General features: G+C 50.8%; 1 protein-coding gene and 1 non-coding gene across 6 annotated transcripts in view; both read left to right on the plus strand.

The window, feature by feature from the left end:
• The first annotated feature begins 624 nt into the window (after positions 1-624).
• Positions 625-23,388, plus strand: part of TMEM181 (transmembrane protein 181) — a 67,520-nt gene continuing 44,756 nt past the window's right edge. The window contains exon 1 of one of the 5 annotated variants that reach the window (XM_032836462.1): positions 625-918. In XM_032836462.1, the coding sequence (XP_032692353.1) occupies positions 788-918 (131 nt within the window). In that variant the 5' untranslated portion in view covers positions 625-787. Of the gene's footprint in view, positions 919-1,526; positions 1,564-20,063; positions 20,083-21,601; positions 21,703-22,234; positions 22,354-23,388 lie in introns of those variants that run through there. The other 4 variants (XM_032836467.1, XM_032836465.1, XM_032836466.1 and 1 more) reach the window with 4 other exon arrangements.
• LOC116854536 lies at positions 2,772-2,878 on the plus strand. The gene has a single exon (XR_004380184.1). It is a non-coding gene; the product is annotated as a U6 spliceosomal RNA (small nuclear RNA).

Genomic DNA, 23,388 nt, shown 5'->3' on the forward strand with positions numbered 1-23,388 from the left:
TGTGAATTTTAATTTTATACTCAAGTGTTGAGCTTGTAGAGGATGAGAAACTCCCTTGCCTCTCCCCCCGTGGTTATAGAACGTGTGGCAAGAGTCAACTTATTTGGACACATTCCTTTATCGTTAAAAAATATCTCTTATGACATAACCATAATGGGCTTGGTTTTAAATGTTTTTGGATTAGGCCAAGTAGAACCCAGGTGGGGGTGGGGGCGGGGGCGGGGGCGATGAGGAGAAGCAGCCTGGGACTGTCCATGGTGCTGAACGTGGGAGCCGGCCCCAGTTTTTAACCTGTTCAGTCTGCCTTGAAGCCCCATTTTCCTTTTTTTCCGTCATCTCCAGTTGCTTCCTTTTCCCAGTACGAGCAGGAGCGAGGGTGGCCCTTCATATGTTTGTCCTGGGCGTCTGATGACCTTGTGTTGGATTCCCCACCCCGCTCCGGCTCCTTCTCCCTGGGCGGCGGCCGATGGGCGCGGCACCCTCCTCTCCTTAGGCCCCCGTAGCTCCGGGGCGGACCCCATCCGCACCCCCGCAGGCTCCGCTCTCCGCATCTCGCGGCGGCGCCCTGAGCGCGCCCCGCCCCCTTCCTCCGCGCCCCCCTTCCTCCGCGCCCCCTTCCCACTTCCCCCGCCACCTGCTCCTCCTCCTTCTCGGTCCCGCCCAGTGCGCCGGCAGCCCCCGATCCCCGGAGCTGGAAGAGAGAGGGCCGAAGGAGCAGTACAAAGGGCGGAGCGGCGGGAGGAGGGGACGCCGGGCTCGGCGCCGGGAGGGCAGGCGCGGTGCGGGCATGGACGCCGAGTACCCTGCCTTCGAGCCCCCGCTCTGCAGCGAGCTCAAGCACCTGTGCAAGCGACTCCAGGAGGCGTACCGGGAGCTGAAGGAGGACCTCACGCCTTTCAAAGATGACCGCTACTACAGGTAGGGGCGGGCGGGCGCGGCGCGCCGGGCTGCGGGGAGGGGGCGCAGACCCCGGGCTCCGCGCCGCCCCCGCAGCCCTACTCCCAGACCCGGGTGCGCTGCCCGCCTGCGGGGTCCCGCCCCTGGGCCGCCCCTTCCCCCTGCGAGTGTCGAGCCCGGGGAGGGGCGGAGGGGGAGCTGGTCTGTGGGTTCTGGCTGTGGCCGGCCGGAGAGCTGGGGTGAAGAGCTGTTTTCCATTCCCTAGAAACCTGAACCGAGATTCTCAAATCCGGAGACGGGGACCCACGGGCATTCGTCCCTGCTCTGCTCCTCCCTCTCTTCCTCCCTTCCTGTCACCCCCTCCTACCCGCCTCCCGCGTGCCTACCGCCCCCACGGGCTTCAGGCCTTGCCGAGTCCTGGTTTGGGGAGAGGATCACTCCCCCTCCAGCGTCAGGCAGGGCGGGCCCTGGCCTCTCTTTTGAGGTACTCGGGCCCTCAGGCTTTGGTGAAAATCTCGGCGGCTGGGGGGTTCCTGGGCGCTGGAGGCAGACGCGTCTGGGCTGAACCGCACCTGGGTGAAGATGCTGTGGGGGTCATGGTTCCGCAGGCGCCCCGACGAGTTGTTGGTTTGGGCTTGTCTCTGTCGCCCTCTCCGTGTGGCCAAGGTGAGCCTGGAGGTTGCAGACTCGCAGCAGGAGGCCTGCCCCTTCCTGTGTTTCGAGGTTCTGTTGGGAAACCTGCTCCTTCGCTCATGGCTGGGCTTAGCCGATGTGTTGTGGTGTCATGAAGGGACCCAGTCTGGAGTCTGGAGTCTGGAGTCTCTGGCTGAGGTCGACCTTACTCCTCACTAGCTCCGTGATATGAGAAAGTTATCTGCTAACTCTGCTCTGCATGCTTCCTCTTCTGTGACATGGGGAGCTTAAACCAGAAGGTTTGGGGAAGGTGACAGTTCTAGTGATGCTGGTCTACTCGCCGCCTGCTTGCGGACGGGCAGTTGATTGCACAGCTGTCTCCGAAGTGGGGAATACTCGTTTTTATACAGCGAACCCTAATAGCCATGCATGTGCTCAGAAAACCATGTATCACACTTACCAGATCTTTTCAAAAGTCCTGTGGCTTCCCAGTGGCTGACCAATATATTGGTCACAAAATTGGTCACAAAAAATGGAAAAGCCCATTTAAAAATATATGTAATCCCAAGATTCTATTGTGTGGCTCGGGATGGACTTCACAGTCTGCCTCATGAAGCCCCCTAGGACACCCGACAGTATGGTAAAAAACAGACAAAACACAGATAGTTTTAAATCTTATGTTTAATGTATATTCCTGTCTCCTTTCCCACTAGTTTCTTCCCACTCTATTTTTTTCTCTGTGTTTTATTGTCTTGGGAATATTTCTTTGGCAAAGGACCTAGTGAATATCTAGATGGTCTTAATTCAGGTAGCAGAGAAGAAAACAAAGCCACACCATTGGTTAATCCACAACTGGGTTATCCTTTATTCATTCACCCATCTATCCAACCAACAGTCATTAAAGACCTCCTGTGTTCCTGCTGCCATTCTAGTGGGTGGAGATACAGGGTCCCTGGTGTCATGGAGCTTATAGGCAATAAACGAATGATTACCCATCGCACTCGGAAGATAATAAACTAAGTGCCATGATAAAGAGTGAGGGGGTTGCTACTTCAGAGAGACTGGTCAGAGAGGGCTCTTGGACATTTGACTGGGAATGAAGAATGACTTGCTCACTAGCCAATGAGCTGGAGCAGAAAGTTCCAGAAGAAGAAGTACAAGCCCAAAGTCCCTGAGGCCATAAAAACATGGTACCGTAGTCCCTCCTTTGCTGCAGGGGTTTTGTTCTAAGGCCCCAGTTGGTGCTCGCTTAGGCAGCACATATACTAAAGTTGGAATGATACAGAGAAGATTAGCATGGCCCCTGCGCAAGGATGACTTGCAAATTTGTGAAGCGTTACATATTAAAAAAAAAAAAAGGCCCCCGTGGATGCCTGAAACCACAGATAATACTGAATCTGAGATATATTATCGTTTTTCCTATACATACCTATGATAAAGTGTAATTTATAAATTAGGCACAGTAAGAGGTTAACAACTAATAATAAAATAGAACAAGTGTAATTACGTAATAAGGTTGTGTGAATGTGGTCTTTCTCAGAATATCTTAACTGTACTATACTCATCCTCCTTTTTCTTTTTTAAGAATTATTTATTTATTTGAGAGAGAGAGAGAGCGCATGCACACGCATGTGCAAGTGGGGGGAGGGGCAGAGGGAGAGAACCTTCAAGCAGATTCCCTGCTGAGCATGGAGCCTGACACCGAGGGGCTCACTCTCATGACCCATGAGACCATGACCTGAGCCAATATTAGGAGTCAGACACCCACCTGACAGAGCCCCCCCTGTGCCCCTGTACTCACTCTTCTTCTTGTGATAAGATGAGACTATGAAATGCCTGCGTGGTGAGATTAAGTGAGGGGAATGATGTGGGCGTCGTGAGGTAGCACAAGGCTGATTGACCTGCTGATCACATAGCAGAAGGGGGATTGGCTGCTTCTGAAGCGGCCGTGGAAAGTGAAACCACAGGAAAAGGAGGGGACTACGGCATGTTCAAGGAATAGGAAGAAGACCAGCACGGGCAGAGAGATAGACAGGCCTAGGACAGAGAGAGCCTTGAACGCTAGACCGAGACGTATGAATTTCATTAGAATTCCAGTGTGAAGCCATTGAAAAATTTTAAGTGGTGGGGGAGTGACAGGAGCAGTTTGGCTGCTGGTCCTACGGCAAGCATCTGAACCTGTGCTCTGGGGCAACTCCATTCGTTGGTCTGGATCTTGAAGACCATGAATTTACCGTGGTTGGAAGGGGAAAGTGATGAATTCTGTCTGCCCTGCTGCCACAAGGACAAGGCGGCTGCAGAATGATTTACGATATGGTGTGTTGGTAGAGCAGTTAGGCTGAATCACAAAGACTGGTTTATCGCGAAGAGATGCTTTAGGTCTTTGAACTGCCTTCCATTGCTCCATTGAATTTTTATATCAGTGGGTTGTCCCTTTACAAAACTAGGCGAAATATTCTTGGGTTTCCAAGTTGGGAAGCTGATAGTTACAGCTCCTGCGTCTGCGTCTCTGGAAGAAGCACTTGCTACTATAATTTCTGCTCCTGCTTTTCTCACTGTCTTCGTGTCCTCATTAGTGACTTGTGACTTAAAAGCACCAGTCTCTTTTCCCCAGGAGGACAGTTTGTGGCTGACAGTTTCCTCGGAACAGGGTGCAGCAAGGAGACAGCTGCTAATGCCTGTTTGCAAAAGATGGTTGGTCCCTCCACTAGCTGGAACAGCGATTGGCGTATTAGCTATGTGATTTGGCATCATTGACAAACAGCGCCTATGTGATCGGAGGGCTTGCAGTCATTTGCCCAAACTGAGCGGTTTTCCTGCTGGGAAGGGGGTGGCGGCATGATATAGGTGGCAGAGCAGCGGGCTGGGTCTGAAATCCTGGGTCTCCGTCTCAAGTCTAACCTTTGCTAACTTCCTGGCTTTGGGGTAACTGTTCTCTTTCACTGGTGATCAGTTTCCACATCAGAAAATGAAGGAAGGATGTGGTAGGCTCAAGGGCTTTTGAAAAGAGCATGGAAGATGCTTTCTAATGTAAACAACAGAAAAAGCAAAGGGCCTGGAGGTAATGGATTGAGTTGTTTGTTGATCCAGCAGCTTAATGATGTCGTCAAGTCCTTTTGTTTTAACCTGGTGGCCATTGGTCTCAATTAGTTCCTAGGAATCATTTCATCTCTTGCTTCTCATTCACGTTCATGGGGAGAACGGGCGGGCTTCACCTAAACGAGAAGGGATAACTTGAAGCCTGCGGCAAGACTCCTTGAATCTCATCTCTGCCCGCCACCAAAATGGTTAACAGCGAAGAAGACAGACGTGTTGATGAGGACATGGAAGCTTCATACTGTAGATTGGAGGGAAAATCGGTCCGGTCCCATGTGGGGCTGTGGAAGGCCGTTTGGCTGTAGCTCCTAAAGTGGAATGTATACATTCCCTTCAGTCCAGCAGCCCTTCTTAGGCATTTACCCTGCAGAAATGCGTGCATGTGTCCTCGATAGACAAGGACTAGAATGTTCATAGCAGCACAATTCACTTTACTTCTAAACTGGAAACCAGCCAAACACTCACCAACAGTAGAATACGGATAAGTTTGGCTCATTCCATCACTACAGCCATGGAATAAGCACCTTACAGCTCCACACAATAAAAGTGAGTCTCTCACACACATAATGTGAGCAAAAGAAGCCAGACACGGAGTATACGCTGTTGGATTCTACTTACATAAAAAGAAGTATAAAACAGGCAAAATGACTGTGTTGGAAATCAGGATAGTGGTCACCCTTGAGGGACGAGTGAGTGGAAGGGGGCAGCAAAGGGCTTTCTGGCTGCAGGTGGTATTTTGCGTCTTGATCTGGGTGCTGGTCACAACCCACTCGTGTGTCTCATTGGTGACACCCTTGCTCTTTCTTGAGTCCCAGGGATGGAAATAGACTGAGGCAAATCAGAGCATCCCAGGAGCTGAGGATGGAGACACTTTCCCCGAAGGCCCATGTCCTCAAGGGAGAGGTAGACAGCAGAGCCCAGCTGGAGTGCTGTTAGGAAGAGGATGTGGGGAACGGATGCTGAGCAGGCAGTCAGCCATGCCCAGGAAATCGTCCGCAGCTAAAGAAGAGTGGACGATACATACAGTTCCTTTAGAGCCCAGTTCTTAGAGAATTTGTGGTTGTCCATTTTGCCAACGCGACTTTGTTTCTTGTGTTATTACTTTACCTCTCTAAAACACAGAAACAGTGGGGCGCCTGGGTGGCTCAGTTGGTTACGCATCTGCCTCCGTCTCATGTCATGATGCTGGGGTCCTGGGATCCAGCCCCTCATCAGGCTCCCTCCTCAGGGGGAGCCAGCTTCTCTCTCTGCCTCTGCCCCTCCTCCCTGTTCATTTGTTCTCTCTCTCAAATAAATAAGTTCTTCAAAGATAATAAAATATAGGAACAATGGAGGTGGGCTTGAGTTTTCTTGGCCAGGAAAGGGATGCCGGTGGTGTCCTCCCCGCAAAACGCCTTTTGGAAGTAACGTTTTGCCGCCTCGGTGAGTTCATCGGGATCGGGGGCTAGCCCTCAGTCTTGCTGGCCTATCTTCGACAGCACGTTGAGAGGGAAGGACCTGTTCTCGGGGAAGGTTTCTCATTGGCTGAGCTCTGGATGTATGCACAGAATCAGCGTCCCAGTTTATGTAACTGGCTGGTGCCGACCAGCAGACAGCGGTGGGCCTGGCGTCGCAGCCCGGGGAAGCAACCAGGTCGGGGATTCTCAAGTCTAGCTGCGCATCAGAACCACGTGGGGGAGCTTTTAGAAACACAAACGCTCAGGCCCTACCCTGGAGAACTCTGATTTCATTGCCTGGGCTGGATCTCAGTCGGGATGGAGAATCCAAGAGCAGCAAGTGGAATGCTTAAGAGCACGAAGCTGGCAGAGCCTGATGCATCCATCTCAACGGGACAGGCTCGGCGTCAGCGCAGGAGCACCAGAAATTAAGGCTCCTCCCCTATACAAAGCCCAGTGGCCACTGTCAACAATCACCTGGGCTTCTCCCACACCTGTAGGCTGACCAACCTCCCTTTTTAGGTGAATGCACCTGTTCAGGTGACAGCAGATTTCAAGGTCTGAGAACCACTTTTTCCATGTAAGGCAAACCTGCATATATGTACTGGCTTTAATGTGAATGACCCATCTGACCTGACCCATCTGTACTGATTTTAATGTTAATATTTCAGCTGGCTAACTTTTCTCCTTGTTTTCAAGTTATGGGGGACAAGTCATTGTAATTAGAGTACTGATCTCTCTCTCTCTCTCTCTGTCTTTTGTGTCTTTGTTGGTGGGAGCAAAGGGTAGGTATCTCAGATGAGATAGAATTTTAGAACTAGCTTCTTTGTCTTCATCACTTCAAAGGTAGAAAAATAATTTCATTGAACTTGAGACCATAGAGTTATGTACAAATCTGGCTCAGTGAGGAAGGCTGATTTTCTACTTGGAACAAGATATAGGCCCCAGAAGGGCCCTGGACCAAGGACCTAAGCAAACACATGTACGAGGGGCCAGCAGTGGGCACCAGAACAGGTCGGGTGCCCTCAGACATACCCATGCCTTCATGTGGTCCTCCCAGGGCAGCACCCCTCCCCCACGACTTTTGACTGCTTTCCTCTCCCTTGCTCTGGGTTCTTGTTCCATCAGTTATCCTCTGTTGTCCTCATGGGTGCAACCACACTGTCTTCTTCAACATGTATTGGTCTGCCTTCTTCCCCTACCATATTGTCATATAAATGAGTTAAGGATGGTCCCTGTATGTTGGCTCCCATGTTGTTTGGTTCTTAACTTATTTCATAGCAGGCGCCTAACTCACTCCTATGGGTGCCTAACTTACTCCTATGGGTGCCTATCTCAAATTCTTACATAACCAGTTGCTCTACATAGACCCCGTGATGCATATTTTTAGCCATTTGGAGTCTGCCTGCTATGTATACCTGTGAAACAGTGCTCAACACCTGCTAGCCATAGATATGGCAAACCCCGTGACTATAAGAGACCCCAAACTGTTGCTGCCCTCGGGGGTTCTCTGACCCAGAGGCTCCCCCCTCCTGTGGCTGAGCAACATCACATGTACATATAAGTCCCCTCTTTGATTATTTTCAGCCCTGAGGGTCCCCTAGCCCTCTTCTTTGTGGTAAGGTAATGTCTTACCCATCTCTATGTCATGAGCACCTGCTACAAACTACATCACACAATAGGTGCTCAACTAACATCTGCTACATTAGAAGCATGAATGGAGGAGAGAGAACAGAAGACATCTCACTAAATTACAGGCAGACATATTTGCCCAATGTTTAATAGGTAGAAGCTATGAACTGAAGAGTTCATGCGAGCTCCCAGTAAAACTGGGAATTGCTTGCTGGGTAGTGGTTGCTTTGGAGCCACCACCAGGAAAATGACTAAATATATAGCAGAAAATTATTAAAGATAATAAAACTTACAATAGAAAATATTCCATTAATGCAAAAGAGAACAGTAAAGGAAGATGAGAGGTACGAAAAGGACATGAGACACATAGAAGATAAGAAGTAAAATGGCAGACATAGCTCCAGCTCTCTTAATAATAAGACAGAAGTTGTCACATGGGGTAATAAACAAGATCACTTTATACCTATCTACAGAAAACACACTTTAGATTCTAAGTTACAAATGAGTTGAAAGTAAAAGGATAGAAAAAGATGTATCATGCAAACAGCAAACTTAGAAAAGCTGGTGTGACTAGACCACTATCAGGTAAAATAACTTCTAAAACAAAACATGTTACTAGAGATAAAGAGGGATATTCTATGATGATAAAAAGATCAATCCATTAGGAAGATCAATCCTAGGAAGATAAATTTACAACAGTAAACTTATATGCAACGAACAACAGAGCCCGAAATACATGGAACAAAGACTAATAGAATTGAAGGAAGAAGTAGAAAATTCAAAAATAATAGTTGGAATCTTCGATACTCACTTTCAGTGATGGATGGAAAAACTAGCCAGGAGATTGACAAAGAAATAGAAGACTTGAACAACAATATAAACCAAGTAGACCTAGTAGAAATCCATAGAATACTGTGCCCAAGAAGAGCAGAATACATATGGAACATTCTTCAGAATAGATCATATAATCGTCCATGAGACAAGATGTAATAAATTTAAAAGGACTGAAATCAAACAAAGTTCTCCAACAACCCTGGAATGAAATCAGACATCAATTACAGGAAGACACTTGGGAAACCCCCCATATGTGGAAATTAAACAACACACTCCTAAATACCTACTGGCAAAAGACAAATCACAAAGGAAATTAGGATTTTGAGATGAATGAAATGAAGACACCATATACCAGAACACCTGACATGCATCTAAAGCAGTGCTTAGAGGGAAAATTAGAGCCATATATGCCCACATTAAACAAGAAGTAAGAGCTCAAATCAATACTTAACCTTCACCTTAAAACACTGGAGAAGAAAAGAAAACGCAAAACAAGCAGAAGAGGGGCACCTGGGTGGCTCAGTCGTTAAGCATCTGGGATTGAGTCCCGTGTCAGTCTCCCTGCTCAGTGAGAGGCCTGCTTCTCCCTCTCCTACTCCCTCTGCTTGTGTTCCCTCTCTCACTGTCTCTATCTGTCAAATAAATAATTTTAAAATATTAAAAAAAAAAACAAAGCAAGGAGAAGGAAAACAATAATAAAGATTATGGTGAAGATTAATTTAAGAAAAATAGGGAAGATGAATAAAATGAACATTTGGTTCTATGGAAAGGTCAGCTGGTTTGATAGACCTTTAGCTAGACCGACCAAGAAAAGAAGATGCAAATTACTAAAATCAGGAATAAAAGAGGGAACATTGCTATCAACCTCACAGAAAAAGAAAGGACTATAAGGGAATACCATTAGATAAGTATTGGTCCCGATAAATTCTAAAAGAGACACTATTACCGTGATACCAAGCCAAAGACATCACAAGAAAGCCGCAGATAAGTATCTCTCATGGACATAGAACAGTTCTCAAACAATACAAAAAGCTAGCAAACTGAATCCAGCAACAGGATTATAAAAAAGGGATTATACACCATTACCAACAAGTGGACCTCGTGCCATGGAACTCATTTTAACATTGAAAAGATCGATTACTATATAATACCAGCAGACCCAGTCCATGGTGTTTTATCATTTGGTGTTTCCAGGTGGTACAATCCTGGGCTTAAGGGGCGTCCCGAAGGCCTTGAACTAGCCGCGGGTACGTGTATGGTGCCCGTGGTCCAAACAGCAGACTCGCTGTTCACGCGTCAGTGTTCTTTCTGGTGGGTCACGGAAGATTAATTATTTTAACCTGTGCCTTCCTGTGAGCAGAGCTTCGGCTCAGGAAACAGAGTTTTTGATCTTTTTTCTTTAGAGCTAGCTGCATGTTGCTCTGCATCGAGAGGAAAAGTGAAGATGTTCCTTTCCTGGGAGCAGAGCAGGTGGAAGCCGCCGAAGGTTCTCCGGGGCCGTCCTCGTTCAGCTGCGGCGACGACTCAGTTCTCGGAGTAGAAGAGCCTCATGTGTCAGAGGAGGACAGGCCTCCGAGCTGGGGCAGGACACCTGAAGCTTGACACGGGAAAGCCGGGGACTCTGCGTTTGTCTCCTAGGCCCACGTTGACACCGGACCACAAACCGAGCGGCTTACGTTTTGTGTCTCCTGGGCCTGGAGGCCGGAAGTCTGAGATCAAGGTGTCGGTGCGCTGCTTCCGTCCAAGGCTGTGAAGGCAGGGCCTGGCCTGGCCTCCCTAGCAGCTTCGGGGGCTCAGCTCTTCCTTGGCTCGTCCACGGCCGCTCTTCTTCTGTCTTCCCTCACTGGCCATCTGTCTCCGCATCCAATTTTCCCCTTGTCGTAAGGACACCAGTCCTAGTGGACCGGGGCCCACCCCTGACCTCATCTTGATCATCTGCAAAGACCCTATTTCTAAATAAGGCCACTGTCACAGGCACCGGGGGTCAAGACTTCAGCATCTTTCGGGGACACAACTCCCCCCCTACCAGGCTCTCCTTGGACGGCGCCGCCTGCGTGTTGATGCAAGGCTGTGGCTTCAGATTCCCTCCGAACGTTCTCTAAACTAGCAGCTGACTGTTGAGCGACAGTCAGGGGGACTGAGTCTTGGCTTGGTTCTGTTGCCACCATTGCGGAAGTCAGGTCCGCACATCTCAGAGAATGATCTCAGATCCCTCCTGGCTCTAAAACCATGACCACAGAGTGAGAGTGGGGCTGTGCCTGAAGGGGGTGGCCCAGGGATAGCCTCCCTGGAAGAGCAGACTACAGTCCTCCCAGTGTCACCCAAGTGACCTGAGCTTTATGAAGTTCAGGTTGGGAAAAGTGTGTGTGTGGTGTGTGTGTGTGTGTGTGTGTAGGCGTATGTATATGGTCTGTGTGTGTGTGGATGGTCTGTCTGTGTTTTTGTGGTATGTGTATGGTGTGTGTGTGGTTTATGTGTGTGCGTGCGCTGTATGGTATGTGTGTGGCGTGCATGGGGTGTGGTGTAAGTATCATGTGGACGTGTGTGCAGTGGGGTGAAGGAGGACATGGAGTGTGGGCCAAGTGCCAGGTTAGCTGTCCAGCCTTTCCGACCAGCAACCCCATGATCTTGGGTGAGGAGGGCCCGTAATTTTGATCCAGGCCATCAGAGATTACTTAAAAGTCCATTTGGGAAGGGCGAGCACACCCACAGCTCAGTGATGAATGGTCGAGAAGCTCTGGACCTGGCATTCTTCCCATGGCCGTCCATCCTCAGTGTCCTGCAGGGTGAAATGCAAAATCAAACACTGGTCCTTCAGGTTGCCATAGGAACGGTGACTTTGCTGTAGTTCTCATGGTGAGGGCAATGTCAGGGACACCTAGAGGCATTCACTGTCGCTTTTCAGAGATAGGGTACAAGAGCCTTTAAGACTGTTGACTGCGGGGTGCCAGGGTGACTCTGTCGGTTAAGCGTCTGACTCTCGGTTTCAGCTCTGGTCATGATCTCAGGGTCGTGGGATTGAGTCCCACATTGGGTCTGCACTCAGTACGGAGTCTGCTTGTCCCTCTCCTTCTGCCCTCTCTCCCCCCACCGCATGCTCTCTCTAACTCTGAAATAAATAAATAAACAAAATCTTTTTTAAAAAAGACTATTGATTGCAAGTATTTCTTTCAGCCAAAAAGAAGGAATTTATTACAAAGATACAGAGATAATTTACAGAATTAAAAGGCAGAAATGCCCCTGGATCTCAGGAAGGAGCTGGAACCAATTCAGTGTGGGTTTCTAATCTCTTGCCAGGGCCCCAGACCCCTGGTTACCAAGCCTGCTGCACACTGGGATCCTTTGGAGAGCTGTAACAGTGACCGGGTCCAAGCCCTACTTCGGATTCTGATTTAATTGGTTTGGGGTTCAGCCTGGGTGTTGGGCCTTTTTAAAGCTCTTCAAGTGATCCTGACTTCAACAAATTTTGAGACCATTGTCCTAAACTAATTCGTTCCTCTGTCCTTTTGTCCTGGCTGCCTGGGAGCCCTGGGTCTTTGATCAATGCCCGTGCTCTCTTCTCTGTGCTCACACTGCTCGATTGCAGGAGGAAATTACCACCAGGCAGGCCTTAGTAGAAGTCATCATTAATATGAGCTCAAAGACCTCAGCTGGGGCCTCCACAAAGCCCCAGAATCCTGCTAGCTTTTCCAGGATGCTCATTTCCCCCGTCTTTGCAACAACGGTTTCAAACTTTCTCTGCCTCCTCATACTGGATCAAATTGACATCCCCAGAGCCCCTGGGCCCTGCTCACATTCTCCCATCCTACCCCCCACCCCCATGGCCTGTGCCTGGCTTCCCCACCCCAGTCATCCTGATAAAGGTTCACATAGTTCCTGGCCTCGGCCCCCTCTGCCCCACCGCCGACCGATGGGGGTGGCTCATTTGCCCCACATCGGCTGGACTGGTGCCCGCAGGTGCAGGCTCCCCAGTGGCTGCTTATAGGGGCCCGGAGTATCACCCAGATGTGTAGGCCAGACTCTGGTCCACAGGACACAGATGGCAGGATAGAACCAACAGACCGTTTTGCAGTCTCTCTGGAACTATCCTGCAAGACAGAGGACTTGATGTGTTGATAGTGAAGCCGGGGACAGCTTGCACTCCCTCGAATGTACTCTCCTGAGCCCCTGCCTCCTTGCTGTCTCCAAGCTTCCCTGGGGTCATACCTGCTTCCCATAAAGTTCACATGGAAACTCTTGCCTCAGATTCTGTTTTGGTGGGGAAGCAAGCTAAGATATTCTTGAACATGAAGACAGTTTTGCCCAGTAACTCATAGAAGACATGCAGGCCGGAGTAGCGGAACCAACCATCCTGGTTTGCCTGGGATGGCAGGGCCCTGGGGATCCGGGCTTTCAGGACCAAAACTAGAATAGTCTTAGGAAAACCTGGGACCAGCAAGGAGAGGAGACCTCACAGGAGGAAGTGCACACGCAGCTTCCCACCTCCAAATGACACACTCACTGCCTGGGCAACTCCTGGCCTTTTCTCCCATGGGCAGATGTCCCCCAGCCTCTGAACTCTGAGAAAACACACGGGTATGTTGCCAGTCCTCTGTCCTTCCTTCAGGACACGTGTTGGGTGTCTTTCCGCACCAGGCTTGGTGCTGGGCCCTGGAAAGAGGAGGACAAATAAAGGCGCACAGGGAAGTCACAGGGGATGGTAGTGGAATGGTACCTGTTTCATGAAAGGGAGGTCTCTGCACAACAGCCTCCAAAAGCTGAAGAAAAAGGCTGACAATCCCGGCTTGAGGAGGAATGTTTTTTGTTTTTTTTTTAAGATTTCATTTATTTATTTGACACAGAGAGAGCTCACAAGGAGGCAGAGAGGCAGGCAGAGAGAGAGGGGGGAAGCAGGCTCCCTGCTGAGCAGAGAGCCTGACGCAGGACTCGATCCCAGGACCCTGAGACCACAACCCGAGCCGAAGACAGAGGCTTAACCCACTGAGCCACCCAGGAGCCCCGAGGAGGAATGGTTTTTTAAGGGGACCTTCCAGACAGAAGCATACCTTGGGCATCATAAGACAGTAGATGGCCACAATCCTATCTCCCCTAAGACCCACGGCTTTTGTAGCCCCCGAGGCTGGGAGTACATGTGGGGGAAGGCTGGGAAGACAGAGATTGACAACAGGTGTGTGGCATGGCCATTATCTCCGGGACAGAATAAGGATGCCTAGCCTCGGGATGTACTTAAGGGTGTGGTTAAATGAAAGAATTGGAGGGGGGCTGCTGTGCTCAAAGGTTCAGGACCCAGACTGGTCATTATGGCGGATCAGTTCAAGATGGCGTCAGTCTGGTTCATGCAGTCCCCCTCAGATGCTCAGGATAAAATGGAAGGCAGGTTTCAGTTCAGTAAATTGAGACTGATACTTGGAAAATCCTAAATTAGCAAAGGAAGAGAAGGTGAAGGGTATTGGTATGCTGGACACGAATTCCCAGTGAGTGGAAGCCACGGGGCCCGTGAGAAAGGGCTGTGCCCTGCAAGCATGTGCTAGGGGAGGGATGGGCTCAGGCAGGGTGTTTCTGCTTCTACTCACTGTGCTTCATTATCGCAAGTACCAGAAACCCATGGGTCCCAAGGAGAAAGAGGGCATTTGTTTCAGTGGCGCTAAGAGGATAGAGAGACATAATGTGTGTCGCCTCCTTACTAGTAGTGAACTTCATGGTGACTCCGAGAGTTCCACGCAGTTATCTCCCCTTTGGAGATGAAGAGCAGGGAGGAAACGAGCATCATGTAGCGAGACTGTGCAAGCTAATCCCAAAGATGGTACCTAGAGAACCATTCCTCCCAGGGTTCGTGCTCGTGTGTTGTCTCTTGCCCTTGGATCTGGGCTGGCTCTGATGTCCTTTTACCAACAGAATGTGGGGGTAGCAATGCTGAGTGATGCCTCAGGCCAGGTCACAGGAAGTCTTACAGCTTCTGCTTTGGTGTCTCAGAGCCGCCATTCTAGGAGAAACCAGCCACATGTTCGCGGTCCTACTTCCCCAAGACCTGTGAGGGGACCCGCGCTAGCCCTGGGAAGAGCCGCTTGGGAAAGACTGCCTGGCTGGCCGCCTACTTTCCAGCCATCCCAGCTCAGGCACCAGACCTGCGAGAGATGCATGTAGGATGTCCAATCCAGTCAACATTTATGACTGCAGCCCCAGAGGCCACCTGACTGCATTCGCCAGGGAGACCCCCAGCAAGAACCACCCATCTGAGCTCGTCAACACCCAGCACCATGAGAGACAGTAACCTACTGTTTCAAGGCACCATGGCATGTGCCATCTGCAATGGCTCCCAGGGACCCCCACGTCCTTTACATCCTTGCACGATCCCCACCTCTTGAGTGTTGGATGGACCTGTGGTTTGCTTCTAATGAAAAGAGTAGAGTAAAAGCAGTGGGATGTCCCTTGTGAGATTACGTGACTTCTGTCTTGCCTTGACTCTCTGGTTCTTGTCACTCACTCACGTGGATGAAGCAAAGCTGTCACATGAGAAGGTGCCCTGTGGAAGCCCCAGGCGGCAAGGCAATAGTCCAGAAGCCACGAGATGCTACCCAGAAGCACGAGCATGAGCGTGGAGACGAAGCCTGCCCCCGCTAGTCTTGAGGATAACTTCAGCCCCAGGTGACACAGTGTCTACGTGTCTACAGCCTCAGTGAGCACCTGAGCCAAAGGACCCCATTAATTGCACTTGGATCCCTAACACCCAACAGCTGTGTTTCAGTTTCAAGAAGGAAACAAAAGCTTATTATTATTATTATTATAGCAACCTAATAGAAACAGAAGAGGAAAGGAATCTATGCATAGATGAAGGTAATAACAGGCAATAGATGAGAACAAGGCAAAGTTACATCAAACTGCGTATTTATGACATCCAACCTCGGCAGCTGGGGAAGTCCCGTGGAGACGAGCCGGGCTGGGGTCCCACTGGAGAGTCCTGCGCAGAGGTCCTCCCCTCCGGTGAGACTGCCCACGCACCATCCCCATAAAGGCCATATATTTATAGGGGCACTAACAGGGTTTATTTATTATTTTTTTTTAAGATTTTTTTTTTTAAATCTGTATTTGACAGAGGGAGATCACAAGTAGGCAGAGAGGCAGGCAGAGGGGGAGGAAGCAGGCTCCCTGCCGAGCAGAGAGCCCGATGCGGGGCTCGATCCCAGGACTCTGGGATCATGACCTGAGCTGAAGGCAGAGGCTTTAACCCACTGAGCCACCCAGGTGCCCCCAATAACAGGGTTTAAAACGAAATATTTGTTCGCCTGAATGCAGTTTGGAGCGAGCTGCACTCCCATGTTATCATGTTTCTGTATCTTCAGGAAGCCTGGGCTGTGTGTCTGCCTCCCTTCCCTAGATTCCTTTCCAGAGGAACAGCCCCGCCAGGAGCAGCACAGGACGTGAGACAAGATTTGTAGCTCTTGACATCCAGAACAGAAGGGTCAGCTCTGACCTGGAGGCCGGAGAGTACTTTTCAAACAACCAGGCTCCTGAGGTCATTCACACAGCACGAGTCTCACCAACAATATTCCTGAGCCTGCCTGTGTGCACGTGGGTCCAGGCAGCCGGTTATGGGGAACAAGTCACAGATACATGTACCCGTAGAGAACACCCACACAAAAATTCTTTTTTAAAGATTTTATTTATTTATTTGATGGAGGGAGACACAGCAAGAGAGGAAACACAAGCAGGGAGAATGGGAGAGGGAGAAGCAGGCTTCCCACCGAGGAGGGAGCCCTACGCAGGGCTCGATCCCAGGACCCTGGGACCATGGCCTGAGCTGAAGACAGACGCTTAATGACTGAGCCACCCAGGCATCCCAGGGCACAAATAGGGCAGTTTTCTTTTTTGAGAAATCTTCCATTTAGGGGTGTTAGGGCCTGAATGTTTGTGTCCCCCCCCACCCCTCAGCTCTCATTCATAAAAGCCCTAAACCTCCCACTGCAGCTGAATTTGGAATAAGGAAGTAATTAGGTTTAAGGAGGTCATAAGGGTGGGGCCCTGATCTGATGGGATTGGCATCTTTATTAGAAGAGACGCCAGAGAGCTCCTGTTCTCTGTCTCTGTCTCTGTCTCTCTCTCTCTCTCTTTCTCTCACTCTCTCTCTCTCTCACACACACACACACTCTCATCAAGGAAAGGTCACATGAGGACACAGCCAGAAGGTGGCTGTCTGCAAGCCAGGAATAGAGTCCTCACCAGAAAGGAAATCAACCAGAACCTTATCTTGGACTTGTAGCTTCTAGAACTGTGGGAAAAAACGTGTTGTGGAAGCCAGTCAGCCTACGGTATTTTGTTACAACAGCCTGAGCGACTAACACAAAGGGTTAGAGAGAGTTGCAGTCCGCCCTTTGTTTCCTTCCTGTTTAACTCCGGGCCCAGCGAGATCATGAGCACCCAATGTTAGCCATTACTGATTCTTATTAATAAGATGTAAAGAGATCACCACGGTCTGTCTACAGAGTGCTAGACAATGCTCATTGTTATATTAGGAAGTGAATTCGAGTCCCCTGGACTCATCTCCTGGGGTGTCAAGAGCATTTGCAGGTAGGCCCCTTGAGATGTTGCCATCAGCCTCAAAAAACAGCAAGGAGTCAGCCAACTACTTGACTTTGGTTCAGTTCTGGAGAAAATGATTTAAAAGGATGGTTTGCTGGCCCTTAGAAAATGAAATGAATGGCACTTGGGTGGCTCAGTTGCTGAAGTGTTCACCTTCAGCTCAGGTCATGATCCCAGGGTCCTGGGATCGAGTCCCACATTGGGCTCCTTGCTCAGTGGGGAGTCTTCTTCCCCTTCTCTCCCTGCCTTCTGCTCCCCCTGCTTTTGTTTGCTGTCCCTCTCTCAAATAAACAGACCAAATATTAAAAAAAAAAAAAAGTGAAAATGAAATTAAACGTTCAGTATTAGTAAGGGTTTTTCTAATTAGACCAATCTAATTTCTGATACTTTGATCCTTTTTGAAGCAAGGCTAGGTTTCAAATACATATATGCCCACTGGTCCAATCTCCCAATTAAGTGGGATTACTGGGAAATGCTGTGAAACATTGTGTATATGGATTTTAGAAGGCTTTTAAAATAAGAACGAAGTTGATAAATGTGGGCTGAGAGCCTCTGAGGTCAGAGAGACTATATATATATCTAATGGCTTGTTTGCTCCTGGCCTTTGCTGGTTGCTCGGACCATGTGGCATTTTTCAGTGCTTGGGACACCAACATCAGAAGAGCATGAGCCTGGGGTCCGGTCATCCTGGTTCTCACCAGTGGTCCCTGAGAAAATCACGTAACCTCTTTAAGGCCTCCATCTCCTCTCTGCAAAATGAGGGTAATGACCACGGATAACTCATCAAGCCGCTGAGAGAGTTCATTGGCTCGGAGCTTAGGCTTTGCAGGTGGTCAGCAGTTGCTGGTTCTTGTTGCTGGACAGCGTGGTCCTGAGTGGAGATCCCAGGGGGCGTCAGTAGAATGGAATCGTGAACTGAGTGGGTGGAAGCTGCCAGATACCAGCTCCTTCTCAGGCTGATACAGACCTCACCTGAAGTATGCCCCATTCTGAGCTTAGTGAGGAAACTTGCTGAACAGAGGCTCTGAGGAGGGGACCCGGAAGTGACTGGAGGAGATCTCCTGTGAGCGATGGTTGACAGTTTAGACAGGCTTTCTTGGAGCCCCGGAATTTGTTGGGGACCTTTGCCCTCATCATAGACACTGTCACCGTGCCGCTCTATCCCTTTTCCATCACAGTTGTGACTGTGTCGTTATTCAGTTATTATCTGTTTGCTGGCTGTGTCAGTCACCAGAAGAGAAGTCCCAGGAGGACAGAGATTGTCCCACATATTGGAGTTGTGTTTCCAGAACCGAGGGAAGTGTGTAGTGCACATTGACTACTCAGTTAATGTTGGAAGAACACATAAATGAGAAAAAGAGGGCTTGAAGTGATGCTGGACATTAGGCACTGGTTTATGTTCCCTGGCCTTGTTGCCGTGAAGACCCCTTTTCCTCCAAGCATCTATGAAAAGAGTCAGAGGAATAATCTTTTGTTATCATTTCATTAAGAGTTGTGGTTTAGGATTCAGGATGGTGATGGAATTTGTCATTATTACTTGGTATCCAGTTGGTGGCTTTCAAGCCCCTCCCACTTGGAGATCAACTCAAACAGCATTGTCTCTCCTCTCCCACCCAACCCCACCCCAAGTGAGTTAGGTGCCCTTTCTCAGGGCCACTGTGGCAATCTGTGCTTGTCACACTTAGTTTTGGTAACTGACTTTGCCTGTAAGTTTGGCGAGGGCAGGAACTGAATGCTATTTGTGGTGGTATCTTTCTGTCAATACCAATGAGCTTGTGGGGAGCTTAGTGCTTGAACAAGGAAATATGAGGAAGAAAACTTGAAGTCTATTTCCCCCATTCAGACTGACTTTAAATCCATAGCAATAAGGGCATAGGGCACAGGGGACATTTTGACAAATGCTCCATAGAGAATCTTGGAAATATTTGGGAAATATCCCAAATCTTGGAAATGCCTCTCCTCTGTTCTTGATCACAGAAATTGACGACTGTGAGCCAAGATCTTAGGTCAGGAAAGTGCTTTTGGTCAGCTGACCTGGTCACACTGTAAAAAGAACTGCGACAGGATTGGCCCCTGATACTTGCTCCTATTCAGTGCCTTAGTAGGACCCGGATTTGCACCATCTATTATGTTTTCAGCTCTGTGGGATGGGGGGCGTGGGATCCACACCTCCTGCTTCCTGAGGGACGGTGTTTGCATCCCTGATGGAAAATCTGCATGCTATGGTAGCTCTAGTCTAGAAAAAGTTTGCAGAAACTACCAGAAAGAGCCTGGAAAGCTCTCCTGGCATCCCTTGGGGGTGTCAGAGGTTTGCTCCAGCTTTTAAGCTCTTTGGGTCACAAACCTTTTTGAGAATTTGGAAAGTTAAATCTCTTCTCCCCGGCAGAATGCAGACACCCATAGTGTCTTTTGCACAACTGTAGGGCATTCATGGTCTCCTGTGATCATTCTTAAAGCCCGATTGAGATGCCCTGGAAGCCAGAGGGAATGTTTTAATGTGCTGTCTCCTCAGCAAGGGACAAGCAGTAAGTCAAGCCATTCATTCATTCATTCATTCATTCATTCATTCATTCATTCAATCCGTTCGTGAACCCAGGACTGAGCCCACCCCCCGCTCCGCCCGCGTCCTTGCTTCTGGGGCGCAGGCGAGGCAGACGCGACGCGGGATCCCTCCCGTGGAGCCAGTGAGCGGGGTCTGAAGGGGGCAGAGCCCGCCCTGTCCCTGCCCCGCGCCCCGGCCGCACCCCACCCTCGCCCGGGCCCCCGGCGCCGGGCCGCGCCGCTCCCGCCGCTCCCGCCGCTCCCGCCCCTCCCGCCGCCGCGCGCCCGCTTCCGCGCACGTGACGCCGGCGGCGCGTCGCGCTCTGACGAGTTCCACGGAGCCTGCTGCTCCCGGGCCGCTGTCGCTCCGGCTGCGGCTGTGGCTTTCGCGGGGACTGCGCGGCGCCGGGCGGGCTCGGGGCGCCGCGATGGAACCGTGAGTGCAGGGCGGGCGGGCGGGCGAGGCGGGCCGGGCCGGGGTTCCCCCCACCCCGGCTCCCGGGCCCGGAGTTGGGGCTCCGCGTCCAGCTGCCAGGAACCCCGACGTCGCGCCCTCCACCCACGTGGAGCTCGGGACCCGGGGGAGGGAGCGCTGCTGGGGGGCTCCGCAGGGGTGGCTCGGCGCGAGCAGTGGAGACAAGGTCGGGGTCCGGGACGAGTCTCGGCCAGAGGGAGCCTCAGGAGGGCCCTTCGAGGCCAGCTCTGGCCCTGCTCGCCCCCGAGAACCGGTGACCCCCGTCCTACAGGAACGTCCCTCCCGGAGCCCCTCACCGCCTTTCCTGGGGCCGCCCGGGGCCCACCCTTTCCGCTGGAAGGGCGGTGGCCCCCTGCCTCGCCGGGGACCCTACTCATCACCTCTCTGTTAAAGGCACCCAGAGCACCCCCACTCAGCTCTCCGCGATCCAGCCCAGCCGCGGGTAAAGAGAGGTGCTTTCCGGTGGATTTTTGATGATGTTGGCACATTGGGAGGCTGCCACAGCCCCTTTAGATCTCCGGGACACCGAGTTTTATGAGTTTTAATTTGCTGACTTTGGGCCTTATTTCCTCTGTGAAGTTCAGGGATTTTAAGTGGAAAAACCTGTCCAGGGCCCCATAGACGCCACCCTTAAAGCCTGCCTTTGACGCAGCACAGTCACCTGGGTGCCTCCCAGGGGACATCCGGGAAAAGAAAGGGAAAAAATTTTTTAAAAAGTTTAGCGCCTGAGTTGCAAAAAGTCAGAAGTCACAGAGAAGGACGGCCTGGAGGCTCTGCTGCGTGGAGCCGTGTCTGCGGCGGGAGGCCGGGGAGGCAGGTTCCCACGATTGCCCGCAGCCTTCAGGTGGGCTGTGAGAGTCTCGGTGTGTTCGGGTCGTAGAGGCTGAAGGGTTTGCATGGGGCCGATTTCTCTGACTGGGCAGAGGGCCGATCAGAGGCTGTTGCCAGGAGGCAGACACATGTGATGGAGGAAAGCTTTTTCCTCCTGCGACCTCAGAAGTTTCTGACCTCGGTTATTCACTTCAGCAGAGGAAGCCAGGGCGGCATAAAATGTGGGTGTTTTAAATATACCCCAGGGAGAGGGGGGTTGGCATTACGGCCTCTGTACAACTCTGGGGTACCATTCCTTCGTGGTGTCTGTCAGCAGCCTGCTGGAATGTGCCTGAAGATGCCTTCTGGAGCTGTGGCCACTTGTGACTCTGTAACAGAGGCCACGAGAGCAAGTGCTCTTGTTGCCACATGCCACCGAGAATCCCACGGTGAGAAAGCTGGGAAGGGACGGGAGCAGGAAGAGAAGCCAGAGAAAGAAAGCGGTGGGGGAGAGGTAGGGGAGAGCCGAGGGGAAATGAGCAGCCTGGAGGCTCTGGGCTTAGCGGGTGGGGGATGGGGCGGGTCAGTGGCGCTGTCACTTCCCTGCTGGACCTCCCTGACCTCCCTGCTCACAGGCGGCCCAGCCTACTTTTTTTTTTAAAAGGGCAGGAGAGATCGCTATCAAAACCAGTCTGGGTGAAGAGTTCCTGGTTCTTAGAAGCTGTACACTGACGTTTCCTGCGAACTCTGCTCCTTTTCTCATCGTGCCAGGCAAGGGCCCGGTGCTGGGGTTCAGGGGGAGAGGACGGTGTAGTGCAGGGCAGAGCGGGTCTCGGACACTTGCTACCGTGACTTCCGGTTTGAGCTGCAGCGCTACACGTCATCATTGGGATTTCTCAGTTTATTTGTTGCTTTGCCCTTGCCTTTCCCTGCAGGCTGGCAGAAGGTTGGGGTTCTGTGTGTGTGTGTGTGTGTTGCTTGATATTTGCAACGAGTTTTGAAAGAGTGCATTTAAGGGGTGTCCCTTTCATCCTGGGTGCGTTTAAGTGCCGAGCGCGTTAAGTAGGTTCCCCTGCTGCCAGCAGTGAAGGGGCGGCACAGACAAATGAGCACAAACCTTGTTGTGGTTTCTGTGTCCCAGGCCCTCCAGTGTCCCCATGTTTGAGGGGACACCAGGCCTGGGTCAGTATCCTATTCTTGAAATGACAGTTTTTGTGTCCCTTAGGAACCTTTTTTTTTTTTTTTTGAACCAAAATGATCTCTAGAGCTAATAAAAAATAAGTATTTACCCTGTGCCAGATACCGCTGTGAGCGCCTTATGTATGCCATTTCATGGGATCCTCACAGCGACCCTCCATGTGAAGAAGTTTCTCTTAGCATTCCCATACGACAGATGACAACACCGAGGTGCAGAGAAGTCACGTGACTTTCTCAAGGTCACAGCACATCGCAGAGCTGAGACTTCAGCCCGAGCAGTTGGCTCCAGAGCCCACGTTGGTGATGTGAACACTCGCAGCAGCTGGCCATGACGGGGCACTTGCAAGGGCTTTTGTGTCATAGCTGAGTTACCACCGCAGCCCTGGGCCGGGGGCCCTTCGGTGTTGGCCGTTTGGTAGTTCAGGGAGCGGCGGTCGTGAGAAGGAGAGTGGCTCGCGCCGGGTCCTCCTGCTGCAGTCCCGCAGTCCCCCGTCAGACCCCGGGCTCTTCACCACCGATGCACTGCCTGGAGCAGGGCCAGGGCGCTGCCCTTGGCTGGCACCTTGCTCGCGCTGACCGGTGTGTGGCCTCCTTCCTTGTTCTTTTTGCCCCAGGAAGGGTATTCGGTGGCCCAGGTCTCACAGTCCTGGGTGTGAGTCACGGGGCTTGCAGCGTGGCACAGATCCACGTGAATTCACGGTTCCTTGAGGAGGGTAGAGGGGCACATTAAAATGTTCGTGTTCATTAAAATACATATCGAGGTGGTTGGGCTTTGAGTGTTTGCATAATGGCTTTTTTGAATAGGTAATGATGTTGTTTGTAATATATTCAAGTTTGAAATTCAGATATATTCTCAGATATATTCACTATATTTCACTGATGGGAATTTCAGTGTTCTTATTCTGTTCTTCGCCTTAGAGTTTTTTCTTCTCAAAACCCATTCAGTGATAGATTTAAAATGGGAAGATTTTGGTGAGGGAGCCAAAGAATGAGAGAGAGAGAGAGAGAGAGAGGTGGGCCTCCTTTCCACCTCTGTTCTTGGGCGTTCAAATCCCACCTCTACCTCCTTCCAGCTGCGACCTCAGCAGCAAAGGCCTCCCTGGGCCGCTGTATTCCCAGATGTCAAAGGGCAGGTAATACCGCCTTGCAGGACAGCACCTTGCCGTCCCAAGTAGGTGCTTAGGGAGTGACAACTGCCCTTTTCTTCAGTTGGGTGAGTTCTGAGCTGGAGGAGGGGAGATACTACATAGTAGATTCTCA

This window comes from Lontra canadensis, unplaced genomic scaffold (genome assembly GCF_010015895.1).
Source record: "Lontra canadensis isolate GAN:19392208 unplaced genomic scaffold, GSC_riverotter_1.0 scaffold92, whole genome shotgun sequence".
Taxonomy (NCBI): Eukaryota; Metazoa; Chordata; class Mammalia; order Carnivora; family Mustelidae; genus Lontra; species Lontra canadensis.